This window comes from Scomber japonicus, chromosome 5 (genome assembly GCF_027409825.1).
Source record: "Scomber japonicus isolate fScoJap1 chromosome 5, fScoJap1.pri, whole genome shotgun sequence".
NCBI classification, from domain to species: domain Eukaryota; kingdom Metazoa; phylum Chordata; class Actinopteri; order Scombriformes; family Scombridae; genus Scomber; species Scomber japonicus.
The window spans coordinates 22,669,112-22,689,994 of record NC_070582.1 but is presented as its reverse complement, the minus strand read 5'-3'; the positions used below and the strand labels follow the sequence as shown (position 1 = coordinate 22,689,994).

Sequence of the window (20,883 nt, the reverse complement as noted above, 5' to 3'; positions counted from 1 at the left end):
GTGAAGCTACTATATCTCTGCCTGGCAGCTGGTGAAATTGTGCAGAGATAAATATCCACACAATACAGCGGTTAAATTATGAGCACAGCTCACCAAGCAATAACACATTCATTTTGAATAAGGAGATAAATTGAGATGACGAAAGGGATTAGTTTGGCTGAGAATAGAAGATGCTGGGTGATGGAATATGGCCTATATATGGACAAATAAAACTAAGTGATTTGGAATTTGGAATAATTAACCAGTGTATTATTATTCCACTTTTACTTGTCAAGCCACAAACAACCAGGAAGACACGGCAAAGCACCATTTTTGTCAACTCCTCTCACTTTCTATTTGAGTGTACCTTCCATCACCATGGTAACTTGCAAAGTGGAAAGTGCATGTGTGCAAACTGCTAGCAGAACAGTGGGTATACTGTAGAAAACAGCTGGGCTGTGCCAATTGCCTGCCCCCCAAACACACACACACACAGTCCCTATGTAGTCTCCCTCCTCAACATAGAATTCACACATCTCCTATCTGATACCACAGCAACCACTGAACAAAATGTCCTCACACAGCAGTTGCTGGTGGTTTAGTGAGTGACGAGCTGCAGTAAGAGCAGAATCGTTGGGGAAAAGACATTTAGGTCCTATCAAGCAATGATTTTCAGCACAGGCCTAGTCACAAGAACAGAAGAAAACTCATGCTGACGACAACAAATACCATGTGTCTTAAGAGTCACTTCCTTGTCTTGTCAAATAGAAGAAGTCTGGAACCTTCCCCTGCTTCAGTAACTTCTTCCTTAATCTGTAAAAGAAAAAGTACCAAACCATCCTTAAGCATATGTAGGATAAACTCCACTGGCTGGTGATAATACATATGTAAACAGCTGTTCTGCCCAGGCTTACAGCAAAGATAAGCATCTGCCAACAGAGGCTGACCTGTATACGCAGCTCAGCATATTATCCTAATTGGCTTCTATGAAATAATTATGATGTAAACTCTTTAGGTTCTAATTAAATAGAAACAGCCACACGGACACACACCTACACACCCCCACACACACACACACACATCTGTGGTTTCCTTGGTAGCTGTGCTACATCTTGAAGGTGGATAGTGGTGTGTTTTAATGAGACACACAGACATTTCATGGTTGAACAGTATGTTTTATTGGCATGTTAAGACAGCAAAACTTCAAAAGGATGGTATTTATTTTGTATACACATGGACTTAGCTTTCAGGGATGTCACAATGTTTGTTTTAAATAAATTAAAACATATTAACATGAGTGATTAAATTAACTCTCGAATAGTGTTTGAATTTAGTTACAACAGGAAATGGTTCGTGTGGATTTACCACTCAATGGAAATTGAATTGCCACTGGCGTTCGGTAATAAATATCTTTGACAAATGTACAAATTGCATGTGTATTAATAGTGACAGAGAGCAGATTGAATGGGACTGAGAAAACAGAACTTGAAATGGAATAACTACTTTATATATATATACACAAACACTGGTGTGATAGTACAACCACCCCTTATATGTGGGATGCACCCTGCGATGCAACGTCTGTCTTGCTAATTATTTGGCACCACTGCTAGAAATCCTCCAGCACTCTAGCAGAAGCCAAGGTTAACTCCTCCATCACAAAGCTTGGTAATTATTGGTCAAACGCAAGCCACAAATAGACGTTTTACACTATGTACAAGACTACTTTGTAAGCCTTAATTCAAGCATGACTAGGAATCAACTTTTTGTAGTTCTCTGCTTGTGGAGGCATGAGACAGGCTTTGTCATGAAGGAGTTTGTTTGTTTAGTCTTTCTTTCCAGTGCTTTAATAGAACTATCTCTTCTTTTTTTTAGGCTAGGATCATGTGCTGTGGTTGTTCTAGATTGGCTCGGAACTTATCAAGAAATCGTGAGGCCAATTCATCATCAACGAGCCGTCCGTCACTGGACAGTGTAACAGTCATCAGCTGCTGGCTGCGCAAGGTCTGGTCGTCCTCACACAGTTGTAGCTCGGTTCTGGAGGTCCCAATGGCAAGGATACATGCCTGAGGAGGGTTGATGACGGCACTGAAGCCGCTGATACCGAACATCCCCAGGTTAGATATACTACACCACAGAGAGAGATTGAGGAGGGAGGGAGGGGTGGGATTTGGAAGAGAGAAGAGACAGTACACATATTACATCATTAGTCAAGCTCAGCAGGGGAGAAAATACATAATTAACTAAGTGGACATAATGGTGGTTGTAGAACCAGCTTTATGATGCAAATTCATAGAAAAAGAACATTACCACTTAGAGTGACTGAATAAAAAATTAGATGGTGAACTGACTGTATGAAGAGAATTGAGCACTGATCAGTAAAGAATAGAAGAGCTGAAACAAGAAACAAATCTCTCCAAATGATGTGTATGGTGAGTAAGACTGACCCTGAAGGCAGTTTGCTGTTAGTCTTAATGAGAATTTTAGCTCAGGGGGATGGAAAAAGGAATAAATGAAGGGCGTACACATATATCCTCAGGAGGACAAAGAGAGATGCATCTCCATAGGAATTCATCGCTCCTGTCTGACACAGAAACCCAATTTATGTCTAAATGACACCATTAATTCTAATGAGTTAGAAAGCCTCCCTTCCACTTTTCTGCTATTGATGGCAGCAGTAAGTGATGGTCCTTGTCGCCCAGGACCACATTCAGTTCAGTTCTGCATAAAATGTAGAATATGCATAATATATTGACTATCTGTGAACCTGGATTTAAGTCATAAAGTCAGTTGTATGATCCTTATCTTATCATTGAGCAACAGAGGAAATTGTGAGACAGAAGTGGGTGTCAGCAACTATTCTGACTATTCTTCAAACAAATGTGTTTAAATTTGTTTTAAAATGTCATGACTTTCCATGTCGCTCCTCTTTCTCCAACACAGTGTGTGTGTTTGGTTTACCTGAATGAGCCTCCCTGGTATTCCTCAGGTAGAAGTTTCCCATCTCGAGCCTTCTGGGCCAGTGCCTACAGAAGAAACATTACACTTCACTCAGACTCTGAAGCTTAATTTCAGGAAAAAAAAGCATTCGACAATAGTTCAATAAACTAAACAATGAGTAAAATACTGCTATTGACACTGTATGGACATTTTTTCCTCCTAGGAAAGGTGGTGGTCACTGAATATTCAGACTAAAAAGGTAGAATACATATTTAGGACAGGATACCTAACCACACCTATTTGACCTCAACTCGCAACAACAGACTTGTTATCCAAAACAGCTAACACAAATGTTAAAAAAAAACAAAAAAACCTACAGTTTTAACATCCAGATCTTTTCGTGAAAGACTACATGGATATATTTTTAAATATTGTGTTCAAGAAAATGATGACATGTCCAAAAGCAGTCTGAGATAAATGGAAACTATCAGACTGTGCATTGCTCAAATGAAGAAAGGGAATTGACAACATCCAGAAGAGAAGATGAGACATCTGGCAAGGAAAGCCAACACATTACTGCAGCCAGCTTCTGTGAAACGATGTTCGATCAGAGCATGAATGAGTGTGACAACCTTGGAGAAAACACAAGGAATCTGTCAATATAAATAAATAAAATTAAATAACACACTGAAAAGGGATTTTTAGAAAATGAGCAAACTGTGCAAGGTGTGTCGAACTGAAATTAAGTAATGTGTGAACATTACTAATCTAGGCAACCACCTTTTACAGCAAGTAGAAGCAATCAAATCTATCGCAATATCTGTTTGCATGGATTAATTCCATTAAAGTGTAGTTATAAATGCTGGAATCTGAGTTATAGTATGTCTAAAACCCAATTACACACACATTCCCTCCCTTAAACACTTTCACTTATACGCTCAGACACACTCTGTGTATTCCCAAAAAAACCCACTCCGACACATATTTTCATCCCTGTCAAGTTGAAACTGATACTGCCATTGCTATAAATACCATTTCAGCCACTGTCAATACGAGTGCCATTACAACACTGTGCCAGCTACTATTGTGTCATGCTTTATGTTTTATGCAGACAGCATAAAGTCTTTCCTGCTTTCTGCTGGTAGTTGCTTAATCCAAGTATGTCTTCACAGAGACATCACAAGCATGAATATGGGCCTTGAACATTTAGAGAGTATAATACCAGGCCACTGCTGGTGAGAGATATTAGGCTAATTACCATCAGCTTTAGAAATTCATCTATTAGATCTGTGTGTGCGTGTGCCTTTACTGAGAAAGACTTAAGATGTGTGACTATAGAGGCATATTGGATTTTAAGTGTGTGTTTGTGAATAAAACTGTCCCCAGCTGCTGGATGCGAACAGGGGAAAGAACTGACCATTGTTGCTCTCTACTGCATCGGCAGCCTATGGTAGCCGAGACCAGATCAGCCAAAAATCAAACTACCCCAAATCTAATCACTTACTGTATCTACACAGATCTATCCAGTTGTTTCTACAGTAGATGCTCTGATGTCTAATGGGAACAAAATCTATTTTGTTATAGAGTTAAAACCAGAGAGCCTCCACATATGCCCACAGAAGGTCACCTTTCCATCCAGCTGGGCTGTGGGCAAACCCCAACTTCCTTATCTATTCACACATACAGAACTTGTGGTAATACAGTGAATGCACCCACAACTTCAGAGATGACTCTTGCAACAGGGTTCACGCATAGCATTTTATCACAGAAAAGTTGATTATGTTGTCTTGTGTCTTTCGTTCCTCCTGCTCCTGTGAGTTTTACCTTTGCATTAGTTGAGATCTCCTGCACTCCTTTGTTTGCAGCATCCTTGATGATGGGGGTAATTAGGCCTTTGTCGGTTGCCACAGCGATTGAAATGTGGACTGAATCAAGTGCACGGGGTCCTTCACCAGACCAGGTCACGTTCACTTCTGGTATCTCCTATAAAATAAATACATAAATAAAATTAAAAGTTAGAAGACAGCCCAAGTCCCGTCAAATATTATAAAAAAGGATGTAACTAGACAAAGAGAGATAAAAAACATGACAAAAAACATAAAATACAGTTAGTCTCCTGGTTACATAATGCTTCCATGTACTTTCTAAGTGTGAAAAATGAAATGAAAAATTTGTGATTTTCTACAATATGACCTGTAGCACGTACCATTAATTCATAATGATATTATAACGGTCAATTAAGTATGTATATTACAGATTAATATCTATATGTAGATAATCTGAAGAATTTTAATGAATTTGCAATAACGACATATCCTTAATAAGTGATTCATCTGGATATTAGGTTTTTTTTTTATTTTTGTACTTGTAGTATGAACACAGAAAAAAATGATCAGCCTACAAAGACAGTAGAACCCTTGCTAATGCACACTATTTGCTTAAATAGATTTTTTTTTTAAAAGAAGGTGTTAGATACCACTTCCTGTACTGATGTACATGAACTGATGCATATTTTCTAGAGATGCTGTGCTGTCTCGTTGTTCTTGTAGCAATGACAATAAAGTACTTTGATACTCAGGTCAGGTCAGCTCAGGGGAATGTACAGCTGTGTTGCCAATTTTCTAAAGTTACAGTGATATGCAAGTGATATGCATCACAGGTCTTAGTACAGTGTGGAAGAGGTGTTCTGGCCATCTGAACATTGTATGACCAATTCTAGTGTATGGACTATAAGACAGACGTGTCATACTTTACAGTTTTACACTAACATTAACCTGGAAATATGTACATTTATGTTCCGCACTCCTTACATTCAGAGTAACACACGATATAGCATCCAGGTTTCTCAATCCCTGTTTGATCTCCATATAGTAGTGTTTCATAAATGTACATGCTACAGTCTGTACGGTGGAATGTCAGACTTCCATGACCTCTGGTACATGTAAATGCTTACAACCGACACATATTTACTGAAACAGATAGAAAATTTCACGATAAGAGGTAAACTTAAGTATGTGATGGGCAATGTTGTCCTTATCAGATGTTACTGAGACATTCCTGTCTGGAATAACTAAATTACCGGAGGACCACATCTATTTTTAACCTCCATTTCTTTCCACACATTCCTGAAATTAAAGAAGGCTATCTCTGCTTACAGCATTTATTTAGAAGAAGAAAAAAACAAAACAAAACAAAAAAAACAACAATAAAAGAACGCTATGAAGATTAATGTCCAAGATTGTTGTCTCTCAATTCTTATTTCCTTAAACTGTTTGGAGAAGTTGTTGCTTCGCAATCTTCCTCAGAACCTCTTTCAAATGACATAACGGAAATCAAAAAATAACAGATTGGTCTTTGTCATCTTAGCTTGATCATGATTTTTGATACCATCTGATTCCATTAGCAACAAGAGTAAACAACAGCAAAACACAATAGTAATACTTGAGTGACCAACTAATGTTGCCTAGAACATCAGTTACAGTATGGGCTACAGTATGTTTGTGTGTCAACAGGCTTTGTTAAGCACTGAAATGCCATATACTTGTAGGCATAAACCTGAATAGGGTATTATAGATACCCATAGTTAGGGGATGAAAAAACTAAAGCCTGGCTTGAAAGACAAACAGGTTAAATGAACAAATGACACAAAAATTAGTCATGTAGAACAATACTTACTTTAAGTGTGACAGCAGCTGCCTTGATAATGAAATCATTGACAGACACTTTGATCTGTTCTGAAATGACAAAGAAAAAACAACCTGTGAGTCTGGAAGTTTCTGGAAGAGAATCATCACCTGCGATTTCTACATAACACTACGATTAAGATTATGTGATAGTCAGACAGCTGGTGAAGGGTAATCTTGGCTGCATAGGTTGAACTACATGCAGGCAGGAGGTGACAATATCTTGGCACATGTGATTCTATTATGTATAAGACTTGTGAAGTGTCTTTTACAAATACCAAATATGTAAAAACAACTGAATCCCTTGGGGTGAAAACAAATACCCTTCATCTTTTTAACCTTAACTCCAGCTGGTCAGAATCCATCCCTCTCTAGCCACTATAAATTTGTTCCACTCCCTTCTCCATGTGTGACACCAGTAGGCCAGGCGGGCTTGGCCTGGCATCACTGCCAACTCTTACTCTTGTCCATTAGCGCAGTACCAGACAGTTATGAATGCTGTGAGCGGGATGATTAACGAGCTAACCGTGAAATCGTGCTGCTCCTGAACAATGAGAGTCCGCAAAAACAACCGGGGAGAGAATCCCTCAGTACACACACAACCTCGCTAATAGGTCTGGAATGGCCGTTCTGTTTCCTCCATACAGAGACAGGACCCAGAGAGATTTACTGTTTGTTTGACAGCTAGGCAAAGTTAAGCTAAATAAAGCCAATTACGTATTAGTGTGTTGAACTAAATGTTTAAAAATAAGCAAGTGTCGAAGCACTCTTTTTATATCAACATGAAAAAACAGCCCAAAGTAAGCATTAGTTACATTTTAGGAATCCATGAAAAGCAGCCGTTATAGATAAATATTTTCTTGGCTGAATGTGACCAAATGCTCATGAACAATGTTCCCTTTCTCTGTTTGTGGTGTAAACCGCCCTCTACCTTAAACACACACATCCACATCCAGTTGCACAAGAATTTGTGGTTAGCCCAATAACAGTTGCTAGGAAAGGCTGAGAAAGTAAAAGAGCAGCTTGCCAAAATGTGCAGGAGACACACTTGCTCCTGCTAGTATTTTATTGGTACTGCATGGATAGACTCATCTCTTTTCTTCTCACCCATCCTTGTCTCCGGAGTCATTTCATACTTTTGCACAGACCATTCATGTGTTTTTCTTTGTCTTTAGCTTCTCTATTTTGTATCTATTTTCATTTATCACACTACTTTAAAAGCCCTGCAGAAGTCAGTGTTACTTCCTGTTTAGTCAAACATTCTCCGTCATCATAGCAACCAAACTGCAATTCTAGTATACTGTCAATGTGTTGAAGGTGGTAGTGATATTATAGTATCATCCAGACTAGGTTTCAGTCAGTGATGGAGATATGTGAAATCAGACAATGGCTTCTTTACTGATTGATCATCTATCTTAAGCAATGATGTCTTGTTTTTTTTTTTTATGGTAAATGTCCATAATGTTCCTTTTCAGTGAACAGGGCCTGTTCTACACGGGTGCAAAAGCATGCATTGTACGCTTTATCATTTTGCACTATTAATTCAATTTGAATGATAAAGTCCAAGTGCAGCACAGTAGGTCTTAGGTGCACGGACTGTGTGGAGGTCTTTGTGTGCACCTGCTTTTTTGGTTCATATATGTGCAACAGTGCAATGTTCAAAAGTAGAGTCCTTGCCAATCACACTGTGACAATGACAGCTCAAAAAACAGTAAGCTTTTCTTCAGGAAATGTTTGAATGGTTCAGAGAGTCACGACATAAACACCCATCACCACAAACCTGCATCCAAAGCCAGTAGGAGTAGATTTTTTCATCATTTAGTTACTATAATAAAGACAAAAATAAAAAAAAATGCTGAAATTGATTTGGTGAAGCCATTTATGTGAATATATTGGACCGACGCTATTTCATCAATAATCCTTATGTATCTCACCTCATGCACAGTCACATAGTAACATACACAACAGTGTTTGCACTACAATGTGTTTTAAGGATTAAACATGAGATGCCACTTTGCTAAAAAGAAAGTTTTAAAAGTGTCTGTGATGAGTCTGTTTAACCTTATGTTTCTGCCATAATATAGCAGAATATTGAGTGATGATTGTAGAGCTGTGTGCTGTTATACTGTTGCAGCCTGGTGTCATAGGTGATCTAATCAAGGATAACACAGTCACAATAATCATGCCGATGCCATGGCACAGAACATAGCCTATCAGAGGCTGCAGATTTAACATATGAGTCCTGCTGCCTTCAGATGCTGCAGGGATATAATGAACTGAATGAGAGGCTTCTCATACATTATAAAGCTGCTGTAGACAGCAAATACTGTAAGAGTCACTCACATTCATTTATAGATCACTGATGACAGATTTACTGACTTTCTGACTTAACCACATTAAACGTTAATTTCTGTGCTGACTTTGGTTGGAGAGTGTTAATCAAAATAAATTCATATTTTAAACATGTATGCATTGTTACAGCACATTTGAAGCATGTATTTAGTTTGAAACTCAGGGGCCTGATACTGTATCAAGATGTGACACTCACAAAAACAAAAGGGACTTTGTGAGGATTACATGTGACTACAGTGTTCTACTACAGTCATATGTCATACTTAAGTTTAGTGACAGCTTAAAATTTCAACTTTGAGCGCAAAATTAAATTATTTGTCAAAAAATATTTGGCAAACAGTGTTGCTAATCAACATTGTCAGGAAATGAATGTGAATATGAAATATCTTAAAAATGCCAGAATACACCAAGGGGGGAGGTTTAATAGTGAGCACATGACACCAAAGAGTCAACACCCTGAATAAAACATTTGAAACAAGGAACAACTATGTGAATGAAAATTTGACTTAAGAATAAAATCAGCTCTCATTTCTATGAAATTTTGCTACAGAGTTTATTTTACTGTTACTTTCTGAAGGGTGATTTCAAGCTAGTAGAGGCGGACACCCTATTAAATAGTAAAGGATGAAAAATGAGAGTTTAGAAACTGTTAGATTAGGGCTATGTGCTATGTGTATGACTAGCTGTGGGTGTCGTATCAAAGTATCAGCTGCCTTATGTTGAGATATATGCTTTATAGAGATGTGGTTGTATGCCTCTGCTAACCAGTCAAGTTGCAATTTACATCCATGTCTGTCCAAACTCATAATATTAATAGTGAAAACTTTGAAGGAATTTAATACAAATGTATTAAGTGTATTTCCCTTGTATGTGTTCACATGCTTGTCGACTAAAGCTGATTCTAACATGACAGTAGACGATGATTCAGATAAGGATGTTGCAACAAAGAAGCTTTAAATTCTAAAACGGATGCTTCACACACAACCTCAAACTGGCAGCACAGAAGACCTATAAAATCACCAGTTTCCAGGTGGGGACTCATGATTTGTGTCACCAATTCAGCATCTAACAAAATGTGAAATATAATCACAATCTCCTCTTCTTGAGCAGTGAGGACGTCACTGTGAAATTGACTTTTGACCTGTTGTCAGCGCTTCACCTTTTAACCCACTTTAACACACATTTGTGTGAAATGTTGTAATAATTAGCATATTAATTATTGAGTTACGGCCAAAAACGTGTTTTGTGAGGTCACAATGACCTTTGACCACCAAATTCTAATCAGCTCATCCTTGAGTGAACGTTTGTGCCAGATGTACTGAAATTCCCTCAGGCGTTCCTGAGAATGGGATGGATTTGAGGTCACAGTGACCTTGACCTTTGATCACCAAAATATAATCAGTTCATCCTTGAGTCCAAATGGATGTTTATGCCAAAATTGAAGAAATTCCCTCAAGGCGTTCCTAAGACATCCGGTCATGAGAATGGGACAGACGGACAACCCGAAAACATAATGCCTCCGGCTAAGGCTGCTGTTGGTGCGGAGGCATAAAAAGAACAGATGTGATCAGTGTCAGATTTGGGTGTTTCGGAGATCCCCCGACACACTGTTCAGCCTTCTGGAGATGTTGGACTTCTTGGTCTTATTGAACCAATAACCCATACATAAAGTCTTTCTCACCCACACCATGCAGGGTTATTCTTAGACATAGGGCATACATGTAAAACCATTTTCTTCTATCCGAAAAAGACAAGCCATCATGTGTGTGGAATGGCAAATAAGTGTGTGTGGTACTTCGAACCAGAGGGACATGACTACCCTGACTGAGCAGATATGTACCAGAGCTTCTTTCAATTCTAAAGACTGTCCTCTTTGTCAAATTAGCAGTCATGTGAAAACCTTGAAATTCTCATGTTCATGGAAAAGTTTCCTTCCAAATGTTACAGTCAAACATCCACTAAACCACACGATACTAACTTGTATGTAAAGAACAGTGCTACATTAATGTGAAGACACACACACACACACACACACCCTCAGTCTTGAGTTTGTTTGTTTTTTACCTTTGGCTAAGTCTTTGCGAAGCTGCATGACAGCAGCCATGTCGCAGTCAACAGAGGCGTAAGCATGGGGGATGGTGGTCTTCGACTGCGTTAGTCGTTGAGCAATCACACGGCGGATATTTGAGGCTGGGATCTCTGTGAAAGTGCCCTGAGGAAGACAAGAGGAGGGGAGAAGTGGTGAATAATTGAACAAATAGAAAAGGCCATTTTAAGAGACAACAGGGAAAACTGGGGACAAGAACAAGAATGATGGTCAGTCTATCACTATCCGTATATGTAGAGACATAACTCAGCTCAGCTGCCATCAATCAGTAAGAAAATGGAGGGGATAACAAAGTAAAGATACTATTGACAATATTGTTACAATGAATTAATGATTGCTCACTATGATTGACAGATTGATTCTTAAAGCATCAGATCATTTACAGACCCAGTCTGTGACATCAATAGGTCACATTCTATAGCATTATCATAAAGAATACAAATGTATATTGTGCAAAACAAAAACCACAAAAGAGGTATTAAGAAGAGTTTAAAAAGAAAAGCAACATAACATCTATTGGTCAAAATGTTCGTGGCATATAAAAAGAAACACATAATATAAAATGATATATGAACTTATCAGTCATTTGACCACAGAACTGTGAAACCAGAAGCAATCAATAACCTGAATGACCTTAATACTATGGACATTGTTTAACCTATATGACCTTTATACCTTTACAACAGGAGAGAGTTAGTTTTGTAGCTGTGACATATGCAGTACATATTTATTTTCAGTGGCCTCAACAAAAGGAAAAAGACACTGGCAAACTGATACACACAGAGACAAGACTACAAGAATCATAATGCTGTACAGCACTGTTGCAGCAAGACAGGCAAGTCCTGGAATACTCTAGATGATCATTCATCACACTAATTAGGGCCGTGACACAAGCCCAACGCTGGAAGATGGTCTGTTGTTGAATTACTGTGACAATATCTTGTAATTTCACTGGGGTGTGTGTGTGTGTGTGTGTGTGTGTGTGTGTGTGTGTGTGTGTGTGTGTGTGTGTGTGTGTGTGTGTGTGTGAAATAAAGAGATGCTGTAATGAGTGCTAACCGGTGCTCCTGGTTTCCCTGGTACAGATAGAGGCGGTATGTTGGGTCTGCTGCCTGGAGGTGGAGGGGCAGTGACAGGACTCGGGGCAGCAGGAGCAGCAGGAGCAGCAGTGACAGGCGTTGCTTTGGGGGCAGGAGACTTCTTCAAAAGATTTAACGCATCTCTGTTGAAGTAAAAACAAACATGATTATATAGTCATCTAAATAAATGTATGTTCTAGTAAATAAATAAATAATTATAATAAAGGATTATCTTTTGTTATCATTTGCATACTATAGAATACATACAGTAATTCAATATTATACTACAAGACAACCAGAAAATCTGGACACCGTGCATAGGTTTTATTTTTTATCTGTATTACTGTAGATATATGGAAAGCAACAGTAACAGTGGAAAGTAAACAAATCTGGAATTGTGATATTATATATATTTTCCATCATGAAGATAGAGGGGGATGAGGAGAGGTGTGGGTGGAAATAAGGGGGGGCAAAATGCTGGAAATATAACCCAACCACTGAGGCAGTCCACACAATCAAACACACAAATACTTTCCCACTTCTTCAGGATAGTGGTTATGCAAGGTAAGTCTTCATGATGCAGTTAGCAGATAACAATGATATAATCCTTTCCTGTCGATTTTATTTGGTTTGATCTTTATCGTTACAAACTGTGGTTTCTTTCTCTTGAATCAATGAATTGTGCTTTTTCAAGTCTCTTTCTTGAAATCCTTCTTTTTCATCACGTTGTTCTTCTTTTATTCAATTTATTGATGAAGGCCTAATTCTTACAGTAAAATAATAAAAAAAAAATTTATGTGAAAGTTAATTTTGCTTTGACCATTATGTATGAAACAACACAACTCATGCATAGTAGTATAAAACAACACAATATATGATGTACAATTCAGCATTATTCATTATTCAGCTTACAAGTTGCACTATGCCATTTTTTTTAAATCAGGTCTGTATCCGTGTTAGGTTTCTGTCTGACAATGGTAACTTTCAGCACCCTGCATGGCTTCAATGCATGAATGTCATGAGAATCATTTGCTAGTCACAAACAAACCCGTCAGCGTAAGGCCAGGATCAGGTGTCAGTGGCAGCAACTGACACGTTTATTCAAAATCTTGGCTTCGTAACCCCTCCCACTGTTTTGGTGAGCCATGGACATTCCTGCTTTTCATATCATCTCTCTGTAAAGACGAAATAATAATGCACCAGAGACAACTTCATTTTTAGTATAGACATGTAGTGTATTATTGTTTCGATCTAAGTCACATTTACATATCCAAAATGGTTGAATGGGTGAATTAACTTGGAGGTATTTATTCTACCTGAAGCTGATAGTAAAAAAAGAAAAAAAGAAAAGAAAAGAAAAAGAGAATCATTACTATGAAATTGAAATTGTATGAGTTATTGCACATTTCAAGGGAAGGGAACATTTCTGTGTAGTAGGTCTATATATATGAAATGGCTGCTGTTTCATGAAGGTTGTAGATGGAGTAAACAAATGATGTGGGTCAGGGCACTGCTGCTTTGAGTATTGACTGGCAGGAAAAAGAGAAAGGTAAAGAAGAAGGAAATAATGATGTACTGAGAGATCTGTCCTAGATTATTTTCACCCATTAATTTTGAGCTTTGTAGGGAAAGAGGTGGAAGGGGCAGGTATCAGGTGTGCCTGCCTGAAGCTCTCTGGTTCCAGTTCATTGCACTGGGGTCCACCTAACCACACACATGCAGTCTTTTGTCTGGATCAGCTGCCTCTGACCTCACCATGTAGTCTGGAGCAGTCTGGGCCCCACAGCTATTTTTCTCCCTCTTGTTCCACTCTGAGCCGCATCTTTTTATTTCCTCTAGCACAATAGCTCCTCCCTTTCTCTCAATGATAGGAGTATTTGTTTGTGGAAGGACTGAAGCAGCTTGGAAATCCCCAAGCTAACCTGAGAGGACCACACTGAATGTTTGACGATAAGTGACAATATTTGTTGCTCCTTTTCATATAGAGAAGAAAGAGCAAGCAAATGAACAACAACCAATGCATAAGACTAGCTATTAGAGACTAGAAATTTAAAAGGAAAGTACAAAAAAGTAAAAAAAAAAAAAATTCTTCCATATACTTTAGTGAGAATGTATAAGGAATATCCTTTATAAATTTATAAAATTATAAGTTTCTGTTGATGATACAAGAGAAAGTCAGGTCAACAGCAGCCTACAGTGGCCACTTGACGATGACACCATAGATACCTTTTGTGTAGCTGGCTGGCATGTGCTATTCACACCCACCATTTATAGTCCTACTGACAGCGGAGGCAAAGGAGCCTCTGAAAGACTGGGAGAGAGTGACTAGAATATTAAAAAGGGAATGAGGCAGCGTTCACAAGAACATCTACACACATACACATGTGAAATGAGCACCACAAGTACACAGACACACATGAATAAACTTTGTCTTCTACTGCCACCTAGGACAAGCTAAGGAAGAGGATGTGTTGCGAGCATGAAAACTGCTCCAGTAGATGAGTGTACAGTATCCATTTTTCATCCACATTTGAAAAATTAAATGCATTAATAATCTTAACTGTGAAAATCTACTTGAAACATACCATGTTTGAAAAATAATCTGATTGTGGTAGTAATTCTAAACAATGCAGCCAAAGAAAAATGTTAAAATAGCTCATTAAATTCATCCATCACTGTTTTAGTATTGCCTCTTGGCTAAACGTGCTATTTACGATGCTAATAACAGATTAAGGGAGGGAGGGAGTGTTTTTTTGGTACTGCATATGTTTTTAAACCTTGTATGCCTTATGTAACATGCTATGATCTCATCCCTGGGTTGCGTGACCTCGGTTATTCATGCCCACTATAGAGGGGCCTCTTTAGGGCAGGGGGTGGAATGGGAGGGGTACCCTTCCCTGGTTTCAGCCTTATCTGATGTGCCAAAGGAACAAAGGCAAGGAAATAAGGTCTATTCTGCCCTCTTGAGAAGGTTAGCTTATGCGAAACTATTCTCCCAAGAAGATTTGGTTTCAGTTCAGTCTCACAGTGTACCTACCTTATAGCCTATACTGTATACATAGACACAATTTTGGCCATCGATTTGCACAAATAAGAACATTTTACCCACCACTTCTACTCATAACTCCATTTGATGTGTTCCATTGCCCAACATCTTGCTTTACCAAAATTGTCACTGTCTAACCTTCAATCAAGCTCAGTTAAGCCAATATGTTTGAGTAAGAGTCAATTAGAATACCAAAATCAATGACTATCTCACCAACTATCTATGAGTGAATGACAACAGCAGAACTGTGGTCTGCACAGCTTTGTCAAATACATCACACCAGTTACAAGATCACTTAGTTTTGTGGCTGGGTCATTGGTAAAATGTGGTAAGATGTTTAATTTATGTAAATACTTGACAACCTATATATTAATGGTTTATTGGAAGAATCTCCCAACATGGTAACATTTGTATACACCTGTGTCCTTTACTTAAGTTATATCTTTGGCTAGTTATACCAAACAGAAAAGCCAAGCCTGTAACTTCACCAGCAAGCTGTTTGGAAGAGAACACCATTCAGTTCAGGAAGACTTCTTAATGAAGAGACACTTTTTTATGAATCATCTGTGTGTCCAGAGCATCTGATCTCCTCTGGAATGATTGCCTGCTTTCACCATCAACGTTCCTTTGTGAAGACTTCCTGAGCTAATGAAGTAGCAGTGAGTGAATTGGCAGGTCATTCATGCAAATGTCCAACACATAGTTTAAAATGAAGTAATGTAGCAAGCATGTCAAATCATGGGGATATAATTAAAACTGCATTAATCATTAAACAATTACGACTTTTAAGGCTAGAAATCACATTGACACACATATAGTGCAGAAAATGCTCATGTTTATGAACAAGACAGCTTTATAGCTGAGGGAAAAGAAACAACAGCATTTGAAACTGCCTTCTCTTAATTGTGTTCCCTGTTTGCTATTTAGTGAAATTTACCTCTTGAGTTTTTCTGTTGGCAGACATATGTCTACTGTGAGTACAAACCTCACAGCAGACATATGTGAAAAATACTCCTCAAAATAGACTACATTAGGAGGTCTATGAGACTCTCTCAGCTGCAAGCATTTTCTGTTATGGAGGATTTTTTTAATACTGTTTATATTCTCAGAGGAAGGGTTTGTCTAGATTTCAGTGAGTTATTGTTATTTATTGTGTTTGGTTTAGTTTAGCTTTATATATTTCCCTTTCACTGACTAAGACACACATCCCTGACAACATAAGGTCTGCGTTTCTATGGTCACCAGTGGGTCCTGGAGACTGGGTTGCTATGGCAACAGAAGTTGCTTAATGAGATTCCCCAGCAGGGTGTTAGGTGGGTAACGAGAGCATTCAATCAGGTCCCCACTGACAGCAGGTGGCCATTAGAGCTGTGTGTGTGTATGTGTGTGTATGTGTGTGTTTGTTTGGGTGTGTGCATAGCTTCACAGCTTTCTATAGTGTGATTTTACCACATAACAAGATTAAAGTACCTGATATCTATAACACTTTCACTAACCTAGTCTCTCCCACATTTTTATACTGCCTATACTATGGCTGACATTTTTTTCCATCAGTGATATGGTGGCAGAGGGACCCTTTCAATCTATGTCCTTACACGCTTACATTGTAAACAAGGACTTACCACTGATACATCACTCTCTCAAAAAATGAACTACAGCATTGGCAACGCAAGAATGTGTACATCTTCAGTTCTTGGCCAGTTCAATTGATCTGTGTGGATTATCTTTTTCTTATCAACACCGCAGTAACATAGCTTCTCAGTGAAAGTATTGTAAAACCCAAAAAATGGGAAGAAATGGGAGAAAAAAAGTAAGTATCATTTTGTAAAGCCTTGCTTATTTTAGGCAAATATTACATCACTGTTTTCAGTTACCACTGCTCAATTAATTAAAGTGGATGTTAAATTTGTGATAAGACAAGAAATCAGTTAAAGGGTGTAATGATTTTATAGGTCATTGCAATGGTTTTATTAATCATTATTCCACCTCAAAATCTTACAATATAAATTTTATTGCTTTGCTTTTTATATCCTAAGTGTGGGCTCAAAATATTGAGTGTGTGTTATATAAACAAGGATCTATATCTTAAATGCTTAAATCAAGGCGGGTGCACCTGACATGGAGTATGTGACAGGCCTTAGGGCTGACTCATTAAATCATACTCACTCCTTGGTGATAAGTCCTCTAGGTCCAGTGGGTGTGGCCAATTTGGGGTCTAAAGCATGGGTGTCAAGGATGTGTCTTGCTGCTGGGCTCAGTCGTAACCTGGACAATGAAGACATAAGGTGAGGTACATTTTTCAAGTTTTAAAAAATAGATGCTTGTAAACACATTTGGTTTAAGTACTTAACATTAATTGCAGGAAAATGTCAAATCCTACCTTTATTTCATAACTCTTAAAAATAATATTAGCCTTGTGGCCCCAGACTCCCATGGTTGAAGTTCCTATTTGTCTGACAGCATCCATAATGTTTCACATGTTGTCCTCTCTAAATGCTCCAAAGTTACATTTTAATGAAAGACTATATAAACAGGCCTCATTTAACTATCAATTTCTACTCTTTCTTTGCCACTCTAGAGTGAACAAAGTTAGTATCAGACTTTCCATTAGTTACATTGAGGTAGACTTCCTTAATATAGTCCAATCCTGTATCCATCACCTATTATTAAATGATTGCGGCAGACATCCACCTTTCATCTTTCAACCCTGTCAAGCTGATGTAACCACGGTGTAAATTTGAATGTGTGATCCGGCTCAGTGTTAAATGTTTGCATAACAAATAGGGATTATCTGTGTTGTGGCAGCTCCTTTGCTTTCCACAAGAGTATGTATCGTGTAAATAGGGGTAGGCTCTGTCCACACATACACGTTACTCAGCATGTTAAGATAGTCGTGGACAGGACCTGAAATGAGCATACTGTATACTGTTGACAAGGAAAAGGTCTCTTTATCAGTAGCTCCTACATGTAGCCTTATGTTACCGCAGCATGTTGTCCATCTATGCCAGGCTTTATTTGGCTTTGCAGTTAACAAAACATACAACTCAGTGACTACAACCGGTGACATCATCATGGAGGTCAACTGAAGAAAGTAATGTAATGTTTATTTTATTTAAACAGGGACAGTGCACAATAAAACATTAACGTTGTATAAAAAACGGAGAGAGGCATTGCACCAGGTTTTAGCAAGTTGCTATTTTCCACCCATAGCCCCTGATTGTCTATAATAATCTATAATATAACATCAAAACAGTCATAACAACCACAATACCTTCAGCTCCAGCCACTTACTCCACAGTACTATTTACTAACTACTCTGTAGACTAATTGTGGAAGCATTTTTAAAATTGAAATCTGTTCACTAGCATAACCTGATGGTGATATTAACATTGGACAACTATTCAATTTTAACTTTAACTTTTTTAAGTGGTAAAACTGTCAATTTTCAGATTGAAATGGAATATGAATCTCAATTCTATTGATGAGGCACAATCACTGCTGCTGAAAAACATCTAATATGCCTGCCATGATTACAAGGAAGTGAGTTAATAGCAAACTAGGGGGCACTTACGGTCCTGAGGGGGCTGGTTTTGGTGAAGGATGTGAAGAGGGAGCAGCGGGGAGCACAACTGGGGCAGCAGCTTCATGTGTAGTGGGTGGAGCTGCAGATGGAGGTGCAACATCTGGACGGGGAATCTCAACCTGCTTCCAGTCCTGCCCTTCCTCCACCATCACGGCAATGAGAGTGCCCAGGCGCACATTGCGACTGCCCTCCTCCATCTGTAAAGAGCATGACAGAGGCACTTATACAGTTAGTGTAGGTGGTGGTGGTTAGCAAAACATCTTCACTCACTTCACAAGTGCAACTAAGACTGCTAGAATAAAGGTTAAGGTTTCCTCTGTTATATGGTTGTGTAGTAAAGAACACAAAATAGCTGAAGGGACAAGGGTTCTGAAGTTAATCAATTAACCAGTAGTTATTGAACAGATAAATCTTTAGACAGCCATTATTTGGGGACCTCTTGAAAAGTGACACTGTCGACTGATTTACTTCAATTTCCATCCTTCCATTTTCTCTCTCTGTTGAGCTGAGAAAGTATCCAAAACACCCAACTGAGCTGGAATAGGTTCTTAATGTGCAATAGATGTGTTTTCATGCTGTTCATAGCTGTCAACCATTGATTCACTATACTGTTCCACAGTAATCCAAATCCACTATAAGCCTCTTGTTACCCTTCCCGAGCTCTGCAAGGTGTTGTCCTTCAGTCAATATTGATCAGTCTAAATGAAAGGCCAGGAACAATACACTGGGTCGGGCTGCTGCACTTCATCTCTTTTCAAAAAGGTATCCACTTAGTGAGCTGTCTGTTAAAGATACAGCTCGATACAAGGAGAGAGGAGAAGGAAAAACAAAAAGACATCAGATCCTGGCTGTGCAACTGCTTTCAATCATTCTGCATCACCGCTGATCAGCCACAAGATGATAACCTACAATTTTTAACAATCAACTAAATGAAAAAAATATTGTATAATTGCACATACAATGGTTCAAATTTAGATGGCCATCACTAAAGTCATTAGTTTGGAGACAAAGCTATCAGCACGCCCCAACTCCCACTCCCTCTCTCCAGCAGGCTGGAGCAGAACTCCAATAATCATAACCACCTAACTGGAAAGAACAGCAGAATATATGAACACCTGCGTTCACTGGTAGACAGCGCTGTACCTCAATGCTTATTGTGCTACTTTATTTCAAAGCAGACAACTGCTCTGTAGCACAGTTATGGAGACAAACACACAAAGATAAGCTGAATGGTCCACATCAAATGATAGGAATTCCATGTCATTAATTCATCAAGCTATTCAAGCTTCAAGTGTTTAAGTTATCTAAGTATAAGTTAATACAAAGCACCATTATTGTATAGATTGTGTAATACTCTTCTGGCAAAAGCTTTACAACAGCTTCATGTGACCAGCATGAAGTCCATTACTATCATGTTTTCTTAATCCATTTGTTTTTCAAAGGCAAACATTTGTACAGCGTTTGGACACACTTTTTCATTAAAGTGAATGACAAGGTGCATCCAAACTTTTAACTGGTGCTGTAGGTCATGTTTTCTGTGTTTATGTGCACACTTTTAAAATGTAGCTTGTCTCCTGTCTTGCTCCTCATATACCTCTCTTAGTCAGTGGTAGGTGATGGATGAGGGTAGGTCCTGAGGGCTGCACAGGAAAATCTGGGCTTCTGTAAATTTCCACAGAGTCTCTATCTTTAGTCCCAAAGAGATTTTATCACATGGTAGAAACACAACAGGTTTCCCACATTAACAAAGGTGTCATGACACAAGCAACTATTGTAATCTAACTAAAATAACATATCACAATATACAGCAACATTATTATATGGTAGTTTGTGTATATTTTGTCATTATTTCTTTCTTTTAAATCAAATGTTCTAGAAAAAGATTTCAAAGTACACAGTGGAAAGGTGCATCCTTCATATGTGAGTTACTTTCTAATTAATCTGTTTTGCAGATGACTCTCTATGCACAATGTGTTGTTCACATCATTTCCACCCTTCCTCCACTGGGGTCAACCACCACAAATAAATCCCCAACCTATGGGAACGCTTTCCAATATTTACCCTGCCCCTATTGTTCTCTAGAAAAACAACAACATTCATTCAGACTCATTGGA

General features: G+C 38.5%; 1 protein-coding gene across 1 annotated transcript in view; it reads right to left on the bottom strand.

The window, feature by feature from the left end:
- Positions 1-1,133: 1,133 nt before the first annotated feature.
- Positions 1,134-20,883, bottom strand: part of pdhx (pyruvate dehydrogenase complex component X) — a 32,320-nt gene continuing 12,570 nt past the window's right edge. The window contains exons 4-11 of the mRNA XM_053319516.1: positions 18,758-18,966; positions 17,353-17,451; positions 12,121-12,283; positions 11,019-11,166; positions 6,595-6,653; positions 4,744-4,902; positions 2,941-3,005; positions 1,134-2,106 (exon numbers count right to left, since the gene is read on the bottom strand). Coding sequence (XP_053175491.1) covers positions 1,851-2,106; positions 2,941-3,005; positions 4,744-4,902; positions 6,595-6,653; positions 11,019-11,166; positions 12,121-12,283; positions 17,353-17,451; positions 18,758-18,966 — 1,158 coding nt within the window. The 3' untranslated portion in view covers positions 1,134-1,850. The remainder of the gene's footprint in view (positions 2,107-2,940; positions 3,006-4,743; positions 4,903-6,594; positions 6,654-11,018; positions 11,167-12,120; positions 12,284-17,352; positions 17,452-18,757; positions 18,967-20,883) is intronic.